The 22,902-nt window shown below is 40.5% G+C and overlaps 1 protein-coding gene across 2 annotated transcripts in view; it reads left to right on the forward strand.

Moving 5' to 3' along the window:
• Positions 1-7,432: 7,432 nt before the first annotated feature.
• The window catches only part of LOC147327928 (multiple PDZ domain protein), a 50,516-nt gene continuing 35,046 nt past the window's right edge, over positions 7,433-22,902 (forward strand). Inside the window, exons 1-18 of one of the 2 annotated variants that reach the window (XM_086295936.1) lie at positions 7,433-7,795; positions 8,533-8,626; positions 9,330-9,496; positions 10,736-10,951; positions 11,256-11,324; positions 11,493-11,615; positions 12,026-12,109; positions 12,226-12,333; positions 13,066-13,168; positions 13,279-13,370; positions 13,475-13,688; positions 14,005-14,079; positions 14,660-14,739; positions 14,971-15,117; positions 17,873-18,058; positions 18,234-18,395; positions 18,852-19,061; positions 20,870-21,040. In XM_086295936.1, coding sequence (XP_086152062.1) covers positions 8,614-8,626; positions 9,330-9,496; positions 10,736-10,951; positions 11,256-11,324; positions 11,493-11,615; positions 12,026-12,109; positions 12,226-12,333; positions 13,066-13,168; positions 13,279-13,370; positions 13,475-13,688; positions 14,005-14,079; positions 14,660-14,739; positions 14,971-15,117; positions 17,873-18,058; positions 18,234-18,395; positions 18,852-19,061; positions 20,870-21,040 — 2,220 coding nt within the window. In that variant the 5' untranslated portion in view covers positions 7,433-7,795; positions 8,533-8,613. The remainder of the gene's footprint in view (positions 7,796-8,532; positions 8,627-9,329; positions 9,497-10,735; positions 10,952-11,255; positions 11,325-11,492; positions 11,616-12,025; positions 12,110-12,225; positions 12,334-13,065; positions 13,169-13,278; positions 13,371-13,474; positions 13,689-14,004; positions 14,080-14,659; positions 14,740-14,970; positions 15,118-17,872; positions 18,059-18,233; positions 18,396-18,851; positions 19,062-20,869; positions 21,041-22,902) is intronic. The other variant, XM_086295937.1, reaches the window with a different exon arrangement.

The following is a 22,902-nucleotide window of genomic DNA, read 5'->3' on the forward strand; positions in this document are numbered from 1 at the left end:
ATACTGGATGTTTTTCAACATATTCTAGTCTCATTTTAAATGGAAACACCCATAAAGCTTCCTAACTAACGATTCTAGCATAATGCATATTTAATGTACGAAAATAGCTTGAAACTGCCAGAAAATAGTCAAAATATCAATGTTTGGCATTTTTCTTGAAAAATATCTTAGATAATACGTTAATTTTCCTTTACTGAGGGGCAGCCTTTCTCAAAACTGATTTACACTAATTGATTTCTCAGTAATTTATCCCGTGTGAGACATTTCATAGTCTATGGTCCTTGGGCTTGTTTGTCTGTTAAAAAGAAACTTTGATTAAAAACAAAATGCAATCAAACCTTTAAATTGGTTCAGAGGTGCATCAGAGAACATCATTTTTTTTAATCCATGTGTCTACTGACCCTCCTCTGTCTCTGAAAGTTGCTAACTCAATGAAAATTGAAATAATAAAAGCAATAATATCAGGTGATTTTTTTTTACCCTGGAACATAAATCAAACTGGCTCTTTTGCAACACGCTGGGGTCTCATTTTATATGCAGCTTAAAGCTTCCTCACTAATGATTCCACCAAAGTTACATATTTTATGTATGAAAATAGAGACTGGAAACTGCAAGAAAACACTGATTCTGGTTTCCTGATGTTCACTGACCTGATTTTAAGTGACCGCCACATACTGGAAACCCACATTTATTAATTCACTATCATATTAGCAAAGAGAATCAAAGGGAAACTGAATTTTAAAAACTAGAACTCGGTAATTTGGGGCATTTTTCTCGATAAATCTCTCACGTAATAAGTCAATCAAAACAATCAAAATAATGCTTATTAATTTTCATTTACTGAGGGGCAATCATTCTCAAAACTGATTTACACTGACTCAATTACTTTTAACCCATGTGAGGCATTTCACAACCTAAGGTCCTTGGGCTTGTTTGTCTGTTATCAAAAAATAAAATAAAAAGCTGTTGATTAAAATTAAAAATGTAATCAAAGCTTTAAGAGATGCTTCGAAGAATCGTGCCTGAATCCCTGACGAATATCCGGGTGTCTACTACTGATGGTCCTGTGAAAGCCCTCAATAAAAAATTTTTTTTTGCTTTGTTGTTTTATTTAAAAAAGGAAAACAAAAGAATTAACATTGGGTGAAAATTTTCTCCTGAACATAGATCACACTTTCTCCCTGTCAATATGTTCTGGTCTCACTTTCTCTGCAACATCCATAAAACGTATTGCCAAATGATTCCATCAATATTTCTTCTTTCATGTATTATTTCCAAGTATTCACTGACGTTATTTCGGCTGACTGGAACTTAATAAAAATCGGAATTTATTTTTTACAGCTAGATCTAAATAATGTTTGGCATTTTATTTTCATAATAAGTCAATCAAAATATTGCTTAATAATTTTTCCCGTATGGAGGTGTAATCATTCTCAAAACGGATTTGCACCGACTGATTTCTCAACTACTTTCATTCCACGTAAGACGTTTCACAACCTAAGTCCCTTGATCTTGTTTGATTTGTCTGTTTGAAAAATCTTTGATTGAAAACTAAGTAATCAAGCCTTTAAAATAGTTCAGGGGTGCTTCAAGGAACATGTTGTCTATTCTGCTATAGACCCTCCTTTGTCTTTGAAAGCTCCTAATTAAATCAAAAATAGAGTTCTCTTGAAAAGTAAAAAAAAAAAACTTTTCAAAAGTAAACAAAAGTGATAACATAAGGTGAATTTTTCTCATGACCATGGATCACACTTGTTTATTGTACATGTTTTAGTCTCATTTTATACTTAGGAATCTTTATCCAAGTTATCTATCTAGTGAGCCCACTGATATTATTTATTTCATGTATTATTTCCAAGTATCCATTCACTCACCTTATTTCAACTGACCAGACATTACAAAAAGCCCAAATTCATTATTTCACTATCAAATCAGCAAAAAGAAACCAAAATGTGCAGCTATTTTTTTTAATTATTTTTGTTCAATAAAAAATCTAAACCAAAAATAATACATATTAATTCTAATTTAATTCTGGTTTTCTTCACAAACTTTACAAATATATCCTCTATATCTGAATTATCACTATATCCTCATCCTAGTGAGTTACAGTGAACCATGTGCATCATCTGTTTTAAGCCTGCGCTTTACAATCACTAGATGATTCTGTATCATAGTGCTGATGCGGTTTAATGGTATGATTATAATAGAGTGCTCAACAATGCAAAAACCACTGAGCAGAATGACAAAATGTATCACTTTCAGCACCATACTAACAGCCCCATAGCACACTGTATAAGCAAGCAGGCCAACAGTGTGCCTTTTTTCAGCCTGAAGGTACAGGCAGATAATAAGCTGTGGTGGTTCAAACAGAACATATTTCAAGAGGTTTTTTTTAGGTAAAATAAGACATCTATGTCTGCGGGACTATTCTAGGAGATCATAGCAGCACCGAGTCTGTGAATGCTCTGAGATCTGACTATCGTCTGCTATGTCTGCTATTAGCTTTCCCGTTTTCCGAGCACATATCTAATCAGAGCTCAAAGTAACTGTGGGCCCGTCTCATGGTGAAACTCTGTTAGGGTTCGATGTTATGTGAGGTATGTTTCACATATTCAGAGAGCTGGTAGTCTGGTGCAAAATGCAGAAAACTAGAGTTATTGTTTGAGGGAAGGAAAGGGTAGGAGGAAGGATGTGTTAACACATGGCCAGAGGTTTAGATGGCAGAGGAAGGCAAGCAAGGACCTAGTCTCATTGTTTTAAAATGGGAGATGTCGTATAGTGCAGGAAAGGGCTTTTGAATTAGGTTAAGCTCAGCACACAAAGTGGGGCTGAAACCAGGAATGTGAATCATCATCACGTTATGAAACAGAGCACTGAAAGTCTATGCTTCTGTTATCATTGAAAATAATGTTTTATTATTACAGCGCTAGGATTTGTTGTTATTTTTTTACAGCTCAAGCCAGGAAAGCGACAGTTTATTTCTGCAGGAAGGCTGGCTGTCAACCTCGCTGAGCATAATAAACATCACCTTCTATCTACAAGGCTCTCTAACACAAACCTTTACTTTGCCATGCATAATTTAACTAAATAGAGAGCCGAATCCAAGAACCTGATTCTTTTTTTGCAGAATCACTTGTTAAAATGCTTCTGGGGAAATCTGTATTTTATTCTGCATGCCTACTAAATGGAATTAATTGCACAAGTGCTTAAGTTAGACTCTCTATTAACCCTTGACAATATAAATAGAGACTTTAGTAAGCAAGCATGCTAACACTTATTACAAAACTGATTATATGCCTGCTTGTCTTAATAATCCCATGTGTATTTGTGTGTCTTGTTGTCTGTCTGCAACAGATTATATTCTCTGCCAAGTTGTGTTTTCATTTATCGAGGTTTCCATGTGAGCAGAAGATGCTTAACATACGATCCCTTATTTAAATTACAGGCTGCTTCCATTGCAGGGTGAGACACTGTTATTGGAGCCTTCCAAATCTAAATCAAATATTGTGTTACGGTAACAGTGCCAAACAAAGAAAGTGAGGCCCTGGTCATTCAAGCAGAACAAACCAAATTAGCACAACCCTCCTAATTCGTTCCATGTTTTCCCCAGCAAGGAGCTTAGTATGTCTTGTGCATCTAAACAGAAAGGAATCTGTGACCTAATTAAAAGAAGACAGATAGACCCACAGTCAGCAGAATGCTTGATTGCTGCGGTTGCACATTAAACAGCTTCAGGTGCTTCACAACATCAGTGCTGCGTGAGTGCCATTACTGAACGTGACCTAAGATGCTCTTTGACACATCTCGCATTCACAGTGTGATGTGGCTCTCTCTCCAGAGAGGCAGACTGAGACCGTCAGAAAAGTAAACCAAAAACATCCCCCGCAGCAGGTGTGATTTTGGACAGGTAAACACTACTGAGTCCCCATCTTTCTTCACTGTTTTACAACTAATCTGAAAACAAACAACGAAAGCTTAGCAGACACCGACAATAAACTGCAATATTTGAAGAGAAAGCTATATTCTTACAACAGTTTGATGAATATTTACTGTAAAACGAATAATCGTTTTAGTCTGTAAAAGCAAAGCAAAGAACTATGGTAACACTTTGATATAAGCAGAAATATTAATGATATCCACAACATTCACAGTCCTTGAGCGTCCTGGAGACAGAGCTGTCCTTTAACAGATAGAATGGCAAAAATGTCTTCACTGTAGACAGATGCACATCATCCAACGCTGACTATTGCTCACCTGCTTGGTGGATTCTGTTGAGACACCTATCTCAGCCGCAGCACTGACTCAACACAACGTCAACCAGCAACCTACATTTTATCCACCCTTTGTTTAAACACTGAGATCCACACAAAGAGTTTACACTGAATCTCTTTGCTGATGGCCATTTGGGTGCTGAAAGTCAAAAGGGCGAGCCTACAGCTACCCAAGCAGACACAGAACGCAAATGACTATTAAGGCTGTTTTAACTGTCAGACACCTGCAAGTATTTGGGAGGCAGACAACTTACAATGAACCATGTTGTTTATTATCAGTGTGGCTTTTTTTCTTTTCTTTTAAGGTTTAGGCTATGTTACTACTTCATTTTTCTTAGGGAGAGTACACGTCTGCGGTCACACGAATCTGACACAAGTTCATATTTATATATATTTTTTAAATTTATTTTTTCAGCGTGAGGTCAACATCGATGGATTCTGCCGCCTTCACAGTTTCACATCAAGGTCATCTGCAACCCCGGACGCCTCTTCTGTAAATAAGAGCCAAAGCTTTCACTCATATATCCGCATGATTGACGTATCCTGAGGTGCACTGGCCTGCTGGATATTCCTTCTCTTACAAAGCCGTTGGATTTACTCTGGATTTCAGACTGCGGTTGATCAAACCAGCACAGCCCCCAAATAAGCTCTAGCTGTACTCAAATGACAACCACATAAAACAGGAGAGGAAATACTGATGAGGTGAACACTTGGTCTGTCTGTCATCTATCATGCCAGAGCATGTGATTTGTCATTACGCCCTGCAGTGAGGCAGGTACTTGCGGCTACAGAATAATAATTATGTGTACACCCTGGCCGAGAAGATGTCATGGGATAATGTGATTGCATTGATTATATTCCGGAGCGGTTATGGGTATCACTGCTTATTACTTCGCCTTAGCGACGTCTCACATCCTAGCGACGCCCATGCAGCCACAAGCCTCTGGACCATCATCTGTACAAATGCTGGCACTATATTACATTTTACCCAATCGTCCATTAAGGCCAGTTTCCGCTCCCCGTAAGTACAATAATGGCAGGCCACATTCCCATGGGCACCAGTAACATCCAAAGTCAGCGCTTTCGGAGCAATTCAGTGACACGGTTTGACATAAAGCCAAGACGTTTACCAGTAATGTCTGGAAAAAATTCCCATCATTTGTGTCGGTACACAGAGCGGGCTCTTACCTTATCGCCAGTCGCAGCAGTATAGGCGCATGTATAGCTTACACATCCAGCGCAGAGAAGAGTCGGGAATAACCTTTCTCCTTCTTCTCCTTCTTTGCTCTATACAGTCACCAGAACGCAATTCTTGTGTAAAACGTATCTTCCTAGTCGATAAATTTCAGTGGTTGGTTTGTGCCTCGACTCCGGCTCTAGTTAATTCTCGCGGCTGCAGAACGACATTGGCAAGTGTTCCTGAAAGTGGGTATCGAAATAAAGAAGCCGAGGGTGTAACAAACCAATAGCTGCGTGCTTAGTATCCCGATCAGAGCTCGCACAGTAGGAGGTATCACGTCCGTCAGTCCGTCCAAACGCACTGAGTCCAGCGGAGCGCCGGAGGAGGACAGAGGCGTATCTCTGTCTCTCCCTCTCTCTATCCGTCTGTCTGTATCCCTTCCTCCCTCCCTCCCTCTCTCTTTTTATCTTTCTCGGCTGCCTTTATGTTCTTAGTGACTTCTGCTGAAGTCCACGGGCGCAGAGCGCAGTGGAGCAGAGGACCGTGGTCGGCGCAGAGAGAGAGAGGGGTCAGAAATGACAAACCAATTTGGAGGCGCGGTGAATGCTCGGCTGATCAGAGCGCAGCCCGGCGCGAGGAGCGTTGCGTTGCAGGCGGGCGGGGAGCAGGGTGGATGGAGGGCTGGGGAGAGGGTGATGATTCTTGCCTTGGGGATGCAGGGAGAGAAATGGGGAGACGAGAACTAGGGTGTGCAGTGGAAAACAAGGAACTGGATCTGGCTCCTAAATCTCTGGACCTAGAGCTCCACCTGCCGTGTGAGAACACGTAAGCGTTCCCACAAATTCCACATTGTTAGCTAATCAAGAGGGACAAGGGGGGAAACCACAGGGCTGGTTTCGGTTAATCGCACCATGGAACCCATTAAATGATTTTGCTACGGTGACCTGCAGAAGTTATCCATATGCCTACAGAAAGTCAGACTATGAGTTGAGGGGCTGTTTTACAGATCAATCCGAACGGGTTTTCCCTGTAGCGGAAAACCTGACATTTTTTGGAACAGCAAAAACTTATTAAAACGTATTAAACTCCAAATAAATTTGTAAATTTATTTAATTTTTAAAAACATTTCTTAATTGAATCAAATATGGTTAATGTCCACGGCCTACTTCACCACAAGGCGTATAGGCCCACATAAACGTAAACTGGTTTACAACAACGTCAACCATCATTTTCTCAAAAGGGTTTACTCTAAAAAGCATGCGCCCTACTGAAATGTGCTGAAAGCAACAACAGAAGATTCTTTGCAAAAGGAAAAGTAGTAGCATAATAATGTAAATCCATTAATAAATTAAGGTAACATTAAATTAAAATAACGCATTATCGTAACTTTTCTATATGAATGAAAAGCGCGACAGAACAGCTACGAGATGAAAGCGTGGTTAAAGTATTAAAGTAGATACTAGGTTTGGGGGAAAGCCTGTGGTTTGATTCTTCTAACAAATGTACTGTATGTAACATCATGATGTTATTAATAAGCGTGTGATAAAGATTTCAAGTTCCCCATAAACAGTTTCACGTAGCCTACAGGGACAGCAAACAGATACTGAGGGTCTTGATATGATGACAGGAAGTCAAAAGGAGGAAAACGCCGTTTCCGGTCATTTTTGGCGAGATCTCCAATTGGATCTGTTAAAAATTGAAATAATGTAAAGGCTTTTTAAAAACAGCCTCACATACATCCAAAAATGTAACTGAGGCCACACACCGCTTTGTTTCTGCGATGCCAAAAAAGTTGGAAACCACAGTGTTGTATTTGAAAATCCTGTTATGTCATATAATGTCAATCATGACTTTATAATTAAACAAAAAATTAAAACGTGTTAGCTTGTGTAAAATCTTCATCTTAGAGGTAACTATAGGCTAAATCTGTCAAAGAAAGTCTAATAAAGCTAATAGCGTAGAAAGTAGCAGAAACCATAAATACTCACATTTATACTGAGTGGCTAACTTAATTATTTCCCACCTGTGGCTACGGGATTACTTATGGCTAGCTCTTTATCAGTAGGGATGAGCCCTCTGCGCCTGAAGATCAGAGGGTGTGACATGCGCACTGCACGGAGCGCTCACAAGCTGCGGACACAATGCAGGAAAATAAAGCCCAGAGCTCTCTTCTTGACATTTCCCCGTCTCTCAATAAGCTGTTATGACTTATTCCATTAGGACAGACTAATTTTTTTCTACTCGACAAAGGCAAATCTGTCCCGTGTACTCTCGAAAGTGGTGTGTGTGCTGTGCTTGGAGCTCAGTGGGGACCTGTTGATCGTCCACAGGCGCTGCAATGGAGGTGAGATGAACCTTTCTGCACATGGCGTTTCAGTGCTATGGATAAGAAATTAAAAAAAATAAATAAATAGAAATTACCAGTGTGCTCGATTAAACATCAGGTGAACTGCTAATGGGGACGTGTAATTCTACTGTAAACCATTAATCTCTAATATATTTAGTAATATTTGGAAGCTGTCAGCATTGCTTTAATATCAGCAGGGACAAGCTAAAGATTTAATTACCCTGCCGTGAAGGGTATGTATTACTGCGCATACCTCTCTTGCCTATCAATGGCTTCTAATTAGATTTAAGATGAGTCGTTGTCATTTCTAGTCGATCGTTTTGCAAATCAAATCATGCCACTGGCATCATGCTTCGAAGCCATACAGACTGCCCCCCTCCTCCCCTCCTCAAGTCAGAATGATGGAGGCTATGTGTCGCTGTTAATTAGCATCATTGGTTGATAAAGCCTTTTGGAAAAGATTTAAATCCCGCTAAAGAGCATTAGGTGACAAGCAAGGCGCTTGCAAGCAAGCATGGCACGGGCCTACAAGACGTAGGGTAAAAACGATACATGCTGCTAAACAGGTGTAAAAAGACACAATGAAGTAATATTACATTGTTACAGGATTCATAATTCTCTAAACTTTATTGAAATCATCTTATGTTTTCATCCCTTTCAGTTTCATTAAAAATGTGAAAAGGAACACATTAAAAAAATCTGCACAATCACCTTTGTTTTTATTCATCTTGCAGTTGTCAAACAGACAAGTATGACATTTAACTGAGGGAAGAAGCGGGAGGAAATCTTCACTCATACCGATCTGTGAGGCAACGATGGAAATCATAGGTAAGTGAATTCAAACAGCTGAAAATGTAGAGCACTCTCAGTTACCGCTGTCAGACTGCACACCACTGCCGTCATTAAGCTCTTACAATTAAGGTGTCAGGCATGTCTGCCTCAGCCAGACAGTAAGGGAACAGTTACACGTGCAGGTGGCGAAAGAACTCACAATCTGGTCAGTAGTCAAAACTTTGCGGTGAAGAGTTACGGGGTTTTAACCTTCTGCCAAGTACAATTACTGCAGTTGTGGCTTGTGGTCATCAGCTGCTACTCAGCTAAATAAACAAGGGCAGTATGACCTGATGAAACGCTTCATCGTTCGCTCTGCGGTGAAGTCGAACGCCTCCTTTAGTATGATGAAGTATAGGTTTTTGTTGTTTGTGTGTGCGTGTGTAACCACTTTAATTCAGTTTCTGCCTCCATATCAAGCCACAGATTTTAAATCAAAATAACTCACACAGGCAGCCTTGGTTCATAGATTTTTCTTTTCAGACAAGCACTCGAACCTCGAAAGCACAGTTGTTTTTATTGTTTACTCTTTTGCTTTCCCACCGGTACTAGTAAGTGTTGACATTTAATAGCTTAATATCAAATACCTGGCTTTGTGTCACGGTCTCAGCAGCTGCCACAGCATGCGAAAACTAATGCAAAGCCAAATGGGATAAATCCTGTTTCTGAATGACACAAATAATCTACAATTTCTTCGCAGATACCCAGTGTGCCTTGGCGGCGGTGGAGAGACTGCAAGCCAAATTGAAGGAAAGAGGAGAGGCCCCCACTCAGGAGAAGCTATCCCTGCTGAAGACTGTCCTGCAGAGCCCACTGTTCCTTCATATACTGAGCTTACAGCAAGCTCAACAGAAGCCTGCGGCGAAGGTATAGCGAAAAGCCAGAATGTGTGGGCGTTTGGTACATTTGAATGGTGAGGAAGGAGCCCGGAATCATTCCCAAAATACTGAATGCAGGAACCAGACTGGATGAGTAATCAGCTTACCTAAGCTTACCACTAAAGCCCTGAGAAAGAGGGAGAGAGGGGAGGAGGAGGGAAGAAGTGGATATATCAGGTTGAAGAGTTTACAGAAGTCGTCTGTAACATTGTCATAAGTTTTGAGCTGATGTGTGTGTCTGTTTGTGTGTGTGTGTGTTTGAGTTGTGAGGTATACAGCTCTGGATGCCACTCATCCAAGAGTTTTTATGCGTACAATCCTGCACTTCCACGGCGCATGTATCTGCGTACTCATTTGGTGTCTACCAGTTGTGACATCCTCTAATAGGCAAAGTTTAAACACACAGGGAATATTAGATTACCATGTGGTTTGGGCTTGTAGCGTTCTGGCATCTTTGCATTCTGGGAAGCGCGGCACTGGAGTGTGTCAAAGATCTCTAGATATTTTTAACAGGACAGACGCTGACATGGTTTTTATTAGTTGAGATTCTTTGCACATTTCTTTTTTTATGCATAGCATTTGGAATGTGAGGGTAAAGTTTCCTGTTGGTATGGTTTTTTTATAGCGTTCTCTCTTTAACGCTCTTTCTGCCATTTCAACAGGTGTCAAAATTGTTAGGATAGAATACAAATCACAAATAGGCACCCACTGAAACTTGCTTTTAAACTCTGAAACAGAAAACGTTGCAGACAAAAGAGAACACTTTTGTGGTTATGTGGTATTGAAAAGAAGCCTTTATCTCAGATCCTTAAGTTTCCACTCTGCAATCTTTTCCCTCTCTGCTCCATTTTACATCTTTCTGTATTTTTTCCCTTTCAGTTAACACACATTAACCCCACCCCCACCCAACCCATTCTTCTCTCTCCCCTCTTCTCCTTCATCTTTCTCCATTGTCTCACATTGGCCTCCTTTCTCAATTGCTCTATGCTTTTTGATTTGCCTCCATCGCTCTCTTACCATCATCCTGTTCCTCTCTGACTGCACGTCTCCATTCTTCAATTTGTGTCAACCCCGTCACCCATCTTCCTGTCACCCATCTTTTTTTCCTTCTTTCCCTTGTATCCTTCTCTTATATATCCTCTCTCCATGCACTCCACCCAATCCATCTCTTCTGTTGCTTCATGCATTCAATTTAAACTCTTCCTTCCTGTTGTGTAAATCTAAACAGGGGAAGGGCATTTCCAAGTCCGTGTCCATGAACTGTGGCCCATGCCAGGGTGAAGCACTGGGCACAAAGACGCTGAGCCACAGCGACTCGTACACATGGGCCGTGGAGAACAGAAGGTCCAGCTCTGCCAGGGACGGCAGCATCTCCTCTCATGGCTCACAGGAGCTGTCCTTCTCAGACATCTACCCAGATAACTATGTTCCAACTGAATCTCAGGTATATAAAAATAGCCACGATAAAAGAGAGGTCATTCAGGAGTAGTTTAGTATTAGGGAGTCTTTTATTTTCAACATGCACAGACTACGAATCAATCAAATGATTTCTTTTATTCGATTGTAAAAAGGAGCACATTACTATTTGAAATGTCACATTTCACATTACAGAATATCTCTTTGCATTTTGTAAGTCAGGCCCAGTTGGCTATCATCAAATGAGAGTCTTATCTGATCATAAGAAGACTTATCAGTTCACTTAATATAATTCCAGTTTGCTTTTATTTAACACACGGCATTTCTTTTAGTACTGCACTCCACCTCGGATCTCCCGTACCATGTCCATGGGGAGAAACCTTTCTGCTTTTGCACACGAGGTACAGAAAGCCTTGTATATAATATTTATGTATCTCTTATGTATGTAAAAAATAACTAAAAAATAACACCTAATACTCTTCTCCTTTTTCAAGCATTTAATGACAAATTATTTATTCACTCCCCCTTTTCTGTCTCCCTCCCACTTATTGTAACCTTTGCCCTGTTAGAGGCGTCATGTGGAGATGATAGAGCTGACCAATGATGGGAAAGGACTTGGTTTTGGCATCATAGGAGGACGGAGCACAGGGGTCATGGTCAAGACCATTCTCCCTGGAGGAGCTGCTGGAAGGGTAAGTGTGCCTGCGACTGAATCACATAGCTAAAGTTTACATATCCGTTTACACACAAAAAATCCTTTTTCTTTCCTGTCTTGTTTTTATTTTCACCATTACTTAGATGAAAAGACTAATCAAATGGAGAGTCAAGCTTTGGTTAGCCTACTCATAATTCAAGTCACTGAACTGGAAAGAAGCACAGAAAGAACCATAAATATAATATAAAAAGATTAGAAAGACGAGAAGCAGAGGGGAATGCTAGCTTGTTCGATAATACAATGAATCCTCTTATGATCAATTAATGAATTATTAGTCCTCTCGTTTATCTAATTTGTACACAAATAAAATGGTTCAATCAGCGCAGTGTTGGAATGATGTTTTTTAGCCAAGCATTGTTATCAAAACAAGTTTCTTTTGCTCATCAGGATAAGCGCCTGCACAGCGGAGATCAGATCCTGCGCATTGGCAATACGGATTTGGCGGGCATGAACAGCGAGCAGGTGGCGCAGGTGAGGCGTGATTTCAAATTATAATAACGCTTTGTGAAATTGGTGATTAAATCATTGCTTAATCTGTTTTTGCGGTTTTAACTGTTCATCTTATTCATTTATGCTCGCCTGGATAGGTGCTGCGAAATGCTGGTACCAGGGTGAAATTGCTCATTGCCCGGGATGGTCCTAAGGACAACCACTGTTCCTCCCCTGTCTTCAACCAGCAAAACCTGGATGGCGTGGTGGGTGTATATGTGTGTGTATGTGTGCCTGTGGAAGAGAAGGGGTAGGAGGGGAGGGGTATCAAAAAATATTACAGTGTAATTCAAATCTAATTGATTACTCAGTGATTTAAATGGGGAGTCAAATATCTTTATGCATCTGTGCCAGCGAAGCTGGTGTTTTTTGGATATTCTGTCCCATCTTCCTTTAGTACAAGGAAGACCTGAATAGGTATATATTAGATGCAATGGTCAAAGGGCAGTTTCTCCGTGTCTTCTCATGTCCATCCCAAATTGATGATTGTAATGTGTTCGTAAAATCTGTAATTTCCTTACGTCATGCACAAATTTTTATTATTCAATTATGAACCGATTTAAAATAGGTATAGCTCAAAAATTCATATGCTAATTATGACAAAATATCACTCACATGTGCAATGGGGTAAAATGATGATGAGATTAGAATTTATTACCAAAGGACCACAAGTGAATGTCACTTTGATATAAAAATGTTCTTTGAAAACACTTTTCCTTTCTGCTGTGCTGTAACTTAGGAACAGAAGATGAGGTTGTGACCGTATCGTGACACTAATCTTTGGTGCCCACCTATTAAACTCCTTTAAATATCACGCTATATATTAGGCTGTATAAGTCTGGACAGACGTGGCTGCAAATGTCATCTTGACTGGTTGGTGAAGGCATACAACTGCAAGGTGGTAATTATGTTTTTTTTTCTTCTGGACTTCTTTCCAGGTCAGTGACTTGAATGATGACTATGAGTTCAGTGTGCAGTTCACTAAGAACAATCGGGGCCTGGGATTCAGCATCTCTAGCTATGTAGGTGACCTAAACTCAGGTAAGTTTCATCTTTATCCAATAAAAAATAAAATACAGTGCCACATTTATGCAATCAGTTCTCAGTTTCATTTCAGATTTGATATATTTCATATATTGTTCTTTCCTCAGTATACAGTGCTGGCGTGATGGTGAAGAGCATAGTAAAAGGCAGCACTGCTGATCAAGATGGACGCATACACATTGGAGACATCATCTTGTCTGTGAGTTTCTCTTTCTCTCTCTTTTAACCTACACTGCCATTAAATCTACTTGTAGTTGTGTACATCTATACTACTCCATCCACATCTTTTGTCACCTGACTCAGGTCGATGGGGTGAGCCTGCAGGGCTGCAGTGAACAGCGTGCCATGGAAGTGCTGAGGAGGACAGGTCCATTGGTCAGACTTAGGTTGCTGAGAAAAGCCGTCCGTCTTAGTAACATCCTGCCTCCAGTTCCTCCTCTGCAGCGCCTCCGACACTCCCACAGCTTCCATGAAGGGAATCCCTACAAATGGGGCCTCAACAAGATTCAAGAGACAGGTGATTTGTGAAGGGGAAACACATTGGTTCAGCGGTGTCACGGTGAAATCATTTTTGTTGTACCCGAGAAACTCACGAACGTGTTGATTATTAATCTATAATTCAAAGGATCATTGATTCACTGGTGCTACCTTCATAGTTGAGTTAAACTGTGTCCTAATTAACTTTGTAATATTGGATCGGAGTATGATATTGAATATCTGTACTGATGTTGAGCTTGCTTGCTTGATTGCTGGGGAAAAACCGACCTTTTCTTTTGTGTGTTTGTGTGTTATGTCTGTTTGGATCCCTGCACGTGTGCTCAAACGTCTCCCAGGCATTTGCTCTCTGCGTGAAATCTCCAGGAGAGCAGCATACGCCAGCAGACGACCCAGACACGATTCCAAAAACGGTAAGCTCCGCTTCCCATACTGCACTGCAGTCTGGAACTAGATCATGGGACTTGGTGTGATATGCTGATTGGACTCAGGGAACAGCAATGTGCCAGTGAAGCGTGCTCTTTGATGGGAGTCTATTTATAGTATTGTGCAATCATGTGTTTATCCAACTCATTCAGCTAATTCCAGATGATTTGTCTCTCACCCCGCCTGCATATATGGCTTTATTTAGACAAGAATTTTTGGGCTTGATTAGAGAGCACAGTTAAATAAGCCCTGATTGCTGTGAGGCTTTATTAGATGAATGAGAAAACATTGGTTTGCCAAGAAATCACAAGATGGTGGATGTGAATATGCACATCCTATGTGCCTGAGCTGTGGGTGTATGTTGACATCCTGCCTTGCCACAAGTAGAAGGATGCTGTCATCTCTCTATAATACAGCCAAGTGGATTCTTTCATATAGGATCCCATTATTTATTGATTGGGTCATCTGGGGGCTTGAGGTGATTTGAATTGGTGTGTATGTGCCTGGGTTCATATATCTCTACATATGTGGGGTGAGGCAGATTTTCTGTATGTGCACATTTTACAGATGTGAAACTGACTCCAGCTGAGGAGGAAAACCTGAGAAAGAGGTGGCAGCAAGCAGTGGGACCGCGATATGAAGTGGTTGTAAGTGTCACTGTAATGCTGACTAACTGTCACCTGACTAAATTTAATATATAAACATGTGTTTTTACATTTGTGAATATTTGTGTATCAGTACACAGAAAAACAACCATTGAAAAATCACAGTTTTTTGACGTAACAATGCTCAAACGTCTTCTCCGTCAGACTTAGCTTTAAACGTAGCTTTCTTTGTTTTTTGTTTACTTGCCATTTATTTTCCACAATCTCCACCAGGTTTGCCAGCTGGAGCGATTCAGTGAGACAAGCGGTCTGGGCATCAGTCTGGAGGCTCGGGCAGGGCATCACTATCTGTGTTCCATCTTACCCGAGGGGCCCGTCGGCCAAAGTGGCAAGATCTTCATAGGAGACCAGATATTAGAGGTAACTCTGATACTTCAGGCCCTTTCAGCCTCCGTATGTGGAACTCATCATTTTCTCATTTGATAACAATATGAGATTATGCAAACCAGGTTATAGTACGATCTGTGTGGAACTGATTGATTTGTCACGACTGTGAGTTATTTCTGGATTACTTATTATATAAGGTTCCATCATTGATATGTTTTCATATCATATGGTTTCATACCACAGATAATCTTCCATTTTTAAATATAGTATGACCAAATGATTGATCTTGACAACCATTTTCCCACTGACTTCTGTTGGTCAGGAAGTATTTTGAAACCACATCTATCACCACTTAGTGACCCTCATATAGAATGCAGGCTTTAGGCTCTTCTCCAATGGTTTAATTTTTCAAACCTGTAAGCTACGTCCATGTTTTTTCTGGCTTTTCTTCTGGCTTGTGATTGTCTCTAAGCTCTGCATAGCTTTAGCCAGTTATTTCTTTAAAATGTCCACGTTCGGCTGGGTGAAGGTGATTCAAGTGTCTGATTAGTTCGTTTGCCACTTTGCAAAGACACAAAGTTGGCAAATTGTTTTGTGAAGAGCTGCTACATTAATGACATGTTGGAGTGCATCTGTGAGTGTGCACGCTCATTTACATGTGCTACTGTTGACATAGTGCACATAAAATGGATGGGCTTGTGATTAAACATACATGAGGCTGACCAGCCAATCACCAGTCAGAACAGAGAGCACAGTAAACGTAGTGTTTTTAGCTTTAGTTGTGCACATGCACTATTGGACTTTATACCTGGAGTGAGAGGTATATGTCATTTTCTGTGGAGTTTGAATGTTTTCCACTTGTTTGCACAGATTTTCTCCTGCCATGCAAACACATGCTAGGTTAGTGTTGCTCGTTTGGGCCCAAGCACTAACAAAAGAAATTCTTAATCTTTAGAGTTTGACTTCCCTTTTAAAGATTAATAAAGTGGTAATGATAACATACACTCACCAGCTGTTTTATAAGGTCACGGTGTGTAGTACGGGTGTAGTGAATTGCATTACTTTTAAAAGTGTTTTCTGAATTAGGAATACCACCACCTTCTTATATGGTCGCTATGGCTCAGCTAGATTGGAGAGAAGCGACACAGAACCAGATGTTGTCAGTTTCACTAAGGATATTTATTGCTCAACCACAAGATATAAGAATCAAAAAATGACTTGGAAACAAACTACAGGGACAACATGGCCTGTAGGTGTTTCCAGATCAGCAAAAGAAAATAGAAAGTAAACACAATCAACTCTCTGCCCAAAACCACATCTTTTTCGCTAATGTCTCTAAACAAAAGGACAACTAAAGTGTGTGTGTAGGTGTGTGTGTGCGTGTGTGTATGTATGTGTGTGTGAGAAACATGTCTCAGCCTCAGGCAGTAACAAGCACCTTGAACATTAACTGTAACTAGTATCTACATCCAACCTTAAACTGTATCATTCGAGTTTCTGCTTGTAGCATACATAAACCAAATCAAAAGGCCACCTGCTCACATTATACTGCTTTTCAAATCTAAAACAAATACTTCAGCAACCACGTAAATCCCCTTATTGCTGGGTTGGACTGGCAGGCTCCTGTCCAATCAGCAGCGTGTGCAGCCCGGCACTAGACCAACACTAGTATCAGTGCCACAGTGTTTTTCACTGTCAGCTGCTGCCACTTGCATTTTATCCTCATCAGGTTACTGCAAAATACATCAATTAAAAAAAGCATGTATTAAATGTAAGCTACAGTAGTCAAGAAGGATTTCAGCAATGCCATCCGTTAAGAAAAGTGAAGAAATGTTTAAACGACGGGCCTACACTGGCTAGAATCTAATAAATATAACTTATTAACTCCTTTCTCCTTAAGATAAATTTCACAGTCTAAATTTACTACATGTTGCCATGGTAAAACATGCCATAAGACCTTCACTGATGAGGGTTTTTTGTTTTTGTCTTTCATTACTCACACACCCACATAAATCTGGATCAACATAGTCAGAGTTGATTGATCAGCTGCCTGAAACTTTTGCGTTTCCCATCTCAGGGTTAATTAACTCAGACTTCGACTTGGGGAAACCTGCAATCTGGAACAAATTGGGGGGAAAGGCAAACGCGTAAAAAAAAAGAAAAAAGGAATGAATCTAGGAATTAAAACGAAAATGTAAACCCAAACACGGCATATCCACTTCTCAGGGGACAGGTCCCCTCACATGTATCACTCATTATGATGAGGAGTCGGATGAACTCTTGGATGAATTATAGCTGCTTTACGCTGCTTTATAGACACACTCCAGATTGTCTTTCATATCTTTGTGGGGACAAACCGACATCTGTGACGCAGCTCGACCCTTTGATCTCCTTCCCATGGCTTAAGTGATGCCAAAGCCATTGTTCATCTCTGTTTTTAAATGAGCTTCACCCGGTTGGGTTATTGCTTCCAGCTTTAATTGTTTCTGCTGTGACTCGATGTACTGCAGCCAGCAATTTCTCCTTGATTCACAAAACAGAAATTTCAGCCAAGTATGCTCACACACATGCACAGAGAAACGCAGTTAGGGATATACACAAACGTCAGATGATTTGCAGCCAGCACTTTATGGGAAAACATTTTCACACACAGCATCTTTAACCTTGGGTACACAGCACAGTAAAGAGCACATTTTTTTAAAAGCTACAAACACGACTCAACCAATCCCTGACTTCGAGAACATGTATTTTTGAAATCATTTGTAATTTTTATGTATCTTGCTGGCAGGTGAATGGAATTCCTCTCATCGGAGAGACGCACAAGGAGGTGGTCAGTATTTTGAAGGAGCTGCCAGTGCACGTATACCTTGTGTGCGCTCGCATTATACCCCCTTCAGTTCCCAACAGTGATGAGGAAGACGATGATGATGTCTGTCTCAGCCTGAAAGAGCTGCTGGCTGGGTTCAATGATAAGGTAGGGACAGCCTGAAGAGGCGGTAAACTGAGAGGAGTAGATTTAATATTGAAATCCTTTAACTTGAAAACAGCATGAATAACAGTAGATCAGCATGGAAAAAGAAACTGATGTGCTCTACAGCTGTAAATCATTCTACATTTTCTGCTGTCTCTCTTCTTTCCGTTTGTTCCAGTTGGACCAGGGTTGTGTCATTCCCTGTCCTACAGCTGAGGACATCACCAAGCGTGGCGTGCCCCCCATGTCACCTCCTTTGGCCATGTGGGAGAGAGAGGCTCAGGTGGTCGAGCTGGAGAAAGGAGAGTCGGGCCTGGGCTTCAGTATCCTGGACTATCAGGTCAGAGACATGCCTCTGAGCCTTTCTACAAATAGAACTGGCTGTAATAGGCTGCAGTCTAAGAATATCAGTGTTCGAGTTTCTCAGTGAATACTAAGAAAATGGAGGAGTTGACTTCTGTATTCTGTAGGGAAGATTTTTGTATTTTGTGTTTTTGTGCTCTAAATCACCAACACGTTGAAGTGCCCTGACGGTTTCTATTTAAATGTTAGATAATGAAACCTTTTTACACAACAAAAAATCAATCCTTTCAAAAGCTTTCAAGCTATAAAGAAAAAGCAACTGTAGCTGGTTTCCCTTCTGTGAAGCTAACCAATGCTTTTGCTTTTCATGTGTTAATTAAGCCCTCGTCACTTTGTTTACCTGCATTTACGCCTCATCTTCTCATTTTTCTAGTTTAACTTTAATTTTCTATGCATATTTGAGCAAATCTTTCTTCTTTCGGTTTAAATCTAGGATCCAGAAGATGCTTCTAAAACAGTTCTGGTAATCCGGTCTTTGGTGCCTGAAGGTGTAGCCGATCGGGACGGTCGCCTCCTTCCTGGGGACCGGCTCATGTTTGTCAATGAAACTGACCTAGAAGGCTCCAGCCTGGATTATGCTGTGCATGTCCTAAAGTCCACAGGCTATGGCCCTGTCCACATTGGTGTTGCCAAACCTCTGCCGGTATGTGCAGATAAATCATGAGGATTTATGATTTTTATTACTGTACAGTATACATAAAAATTCAAGTACACCCCTTTGCCCTATAAAACAGTAAATGATTAATGAAATATAGGCTTTTTAATCTTAAGTATATTTAAAAGCAAACCAACTGAAAAGACTACAAACTGCAAACTTAGTGAAAGAAAAGTGTGATCATTTTGAGCAAGCTGATATATATGATTTAAACATAAAGCTAAAAGCAGGAGCAAGGTTAAATACTACCTGCCAAAACTAAAGCTTTTTGAGTTTAATCCTGGGTTATAATGTCCAGTTCAACATGACACTGCATGGAAAGAAATAGTCTGTTCTCAGGATTGCCACATATTTGCGTTGTTTGTGCCCAGGACGATATACCAAACATAATAAAAATAAAAATATGCAAAATAAGTAAAACGCCTAACTAATGTTTTACTGTTGGGCCTCTCAAAGTAGTAATATTGGAAGCAATATTGGAAGATTTTAAAATTTTGATTGCTAAAAATGTTTAGTAATATTGCATTGGAGCTAACTTGTATGCTGTGATAAAGTCAAAAGCAAACTGTGTATGAATAAACGGCTTATTAGATCGTCACCTACAGCTAATCCTGCAAATACTTTATTATACATTATTTATCATAATGGTCCAAGTATATGGAAGTTTACCAGACAGTGTGCCATGTAAGATGTTGCCTTCCATAATAAATGGTATGGTACATCTTACATGGCATATACACAAAAGTATTGGGCCATCTACACATTATGGCTAATTTATATTCAGAGTCTTTAGTGTAGCCTACACAGGTGGCTGTATGTTTGTGTATGATTTTCCATTATACGTTAAGTGAAGGTACCAATCATAATCGTTGCATGCTGCATCCACGCATGGTGTATTTACATTTTTAGAGAGGATTTTAGGAGGTTTGTGGTTGTGATGTACTTACATAGATTAAACACAGAAGCATCACACCTACAGGAGCCACTTGACCATGGAAACCCATGCCATGAAGCTTCCAGCACGTAGTTTTTGTGCTGATGTTAATGAACAAGGTGGTTTGGAAGTCTGACATTTCTAAATCAGCTGAACCTTGGTGACTTTTACACAATATGAGTCTCAGTACCTGGCAAAGCAACTCTGTAACTGTATACAGTGTTCCACTTTGCAGTAATACCACTTCCAGTTGATTGTGGAATAGCTAGGATAGCACAAAATTCACAAACTGACTTGTTGCAATGGTGGCATCTCATTACAGTTCCACACTCAAATTCATTGAGCTCTTTATGTTCTCAAATGTTTGCGAGGCTGCTGCATGGTTAGGTGCTTGTATTCTGAGTCGTATTCATTATCACACATTGCACATTCAAAACATACTTTCAGTTCAAAAGATATTTTATTTTACTGTTATGACTTCATTAAATCTTTATCAGTTTGGCAATGTATAATAAAATGTATTATAATTTACAGAGATATGCAAGATCATTACTTGCATGTGTGTTTTCTCTTAATAAGCACTTTATGTCTTCTCCTTTTTGTTGTGGACTGTGGCTTAGTAACAAGGAAGAGAGAATCTAGTTACAGGCCTTCTGAATTTTTAATGCTGCTGAGAGATAAACACAATGCTCGACCACTCTACAGATGGACAGAAGGGGAGAGGAGTACAGGGTGTCTAATTTATAGTCACCCCCTTTAGCCTGTTTGCTTCGATGCAAATTTACTTTTAAAGCAACACAGCTACTTTGGCCTTTATTTTTTCAAAGTCCTAAATTTCAACTTTTGAATATTGTATTCTCAGCTGGAACTGTGCGGTGGCTTAACTCCCATCTCAGAGAGGAGCACACGGGCTTCCTGCGACGACAATGACAGCCACACTCAGGTCAGCCTGGTAGCTGAAGCAGCCGAGGCTAACGTCAACGCCACCGCTTCAAACTCAGAGGACAACAGCACCAGTCAGCTGTGTTACACGGTATGTTCAGCTAAACAAAATTAGCACCAGTCATAAAATGATATTTCTGCCATTGGACAGTACTTGATAAATGCTTTTTGCACACTTTATGGGGTAGAAAAATAAGAGGTAGAGTTTGTCTATGTTTGGGGTATTTGCACATTTATTTATTTGTCAGCAGAAAGCAGAAGAGGTTGTCTGGTTATTATGTGTCTGGATTAAATACAATTTTAAATAAAGTTTAAAATGTGTTATTTGGTCCTTGATCTTAATAATATTTTGTATAATCATAAGCAAAATCCTTTCAGGATGCTTGTCAATAAGTATTTGCATACTTGCAGTATTTGCATAGTATTTGCATAGTATTTGCATATTTGCAGTGACACATACAGTGAAACTGCGGTGGTCTGGATCTGTAATCTGTCACAGAGGAAACATTGCTCATTACCATGCAAACCTGAGATTCTGTGGGTAGCCATTTTAGTTGCTCTGAAGGAGATTACCATGTCAGTGTGTGTTCGCTTCATTCACATTCTATAGTGGGGTCAAGAGTCGTGGCTCAAGAGTTGGGAGGTCGCCTTGTAATCGGAAGGTTGCCGGTTCGAGCCCCGGCTTGGACAGTCTCGGTCGTTGTGTCCTTGGGCAAGACACTTCACCCGTTGCCTACTGGTGGTGGTCAGAGGGCCCGGTGGCGCCAGTGTCCGGCAGCCTCGCCTCTGTCAGTGCGCCCCAGGGTGGCTGTGGCTACAATGTAGCTTGCCATCACCAGTGTGTGAATGTGTGCGTGAATGGGTGGATGACTGGATATGTAAAGCGCTTTGGGGTCCTTAGGGACTAGTAAGGCGCTATATAAATGCAGGCCATTTTACCATTAGACCTGGCTGTATCAGTATTACTGGGTTGGGGATAGAGAAAAGTACTCGGTGTCACAGAGTTGTTCCTGCATTGTGGCCGCAGCTCAGTCCTATTGAGCTGGCCTTTTGTACTCTAATTTGCTTAATTACCAACAATTGCCTCTCAATGAAAAGTGCTTACTGCTTGCACAGCTTTGGCACATGGTCGAACACAAGGACATAGAGTTTTGTCTCAGGCTCACGCACACACACAAGAGACTTGGAGCAAGTGTCAGTGTTTTCATCAAAGATGGGCTTGTTGCAAAAGGTAGCCTCAGAACTTCAGTGCTGCTTTTACTTTATGTAAAGATTCAAAGAAGATGTCTTTGTTGCCGTTTTTCTTTGTGAAGTGCCCAAGGGGACATTAAAACTCGAACTTTCTGCGTGTTTTACATTTAAGAGTAACTCCAAAGGCCTCAACCACAGAGAGTTACAGTAATAGCTCTTTGAAATAATTACTGTGTCATACAAGAATGCTGGTAGTGGTAATGATAATTTCACATTTCAGTGCCCGGTTATCTTTACAACACAATTCCTTGTTGAAGTCTTGATGGTGTTGGCTGTGAAGGGTCCATTTCATTTCTTCTCAGACACCACTGTCAGGTTGACATCGGTTCTTAGTGATATTAAGTGTCTTTACTGAACTGAGTCCCATTAAAGATGCTGCATATACTCACGGACACTAGATTAGGTAAACCTTTCCAGCACCAGGTTGGATTGGTAGTTACCCTGTGATCATCAAGGGATGGACATGATTAGTGATAATACTCAAGGAAGGATGTGAGTTTTAAATGATGCTTAATTGGTACTAAAAAATACCCCATACAGTTAGATCTCAATTAATCAAGGCAGGGTGGACCTTTCGTGATGTTTACACCAAATTCTGACCCTGCCATCTGAATGTCAAAGCAAAAATCGAGACTCCTTAAACCAGGAAACATGTTTCCAGTCTTCTGTTGGTGAACCTATGTGAACTGAAGTCTCAGTTTC

This window comes from Aulonocara sp. 'chitande type north' Nkhata Bay, linkage group LG6, assembly GCF_057382095.1.
Source record: "Aulonocara sp. 'chitande type north' Nkhata Bay isolate Kocher_YH1m ecotype deep benthic linkage group LG6, A_spYH_male_GT1.1, whole genome shotgun sequence".
NCBI classification, from domain to species: Eukaryota; Metazoa; Chordata; class Actinopteri; order Cichliformes; family Cichlidae; genus Aulonocara; species Aulonocara sp. 'chitande type north' Nkhata Bay.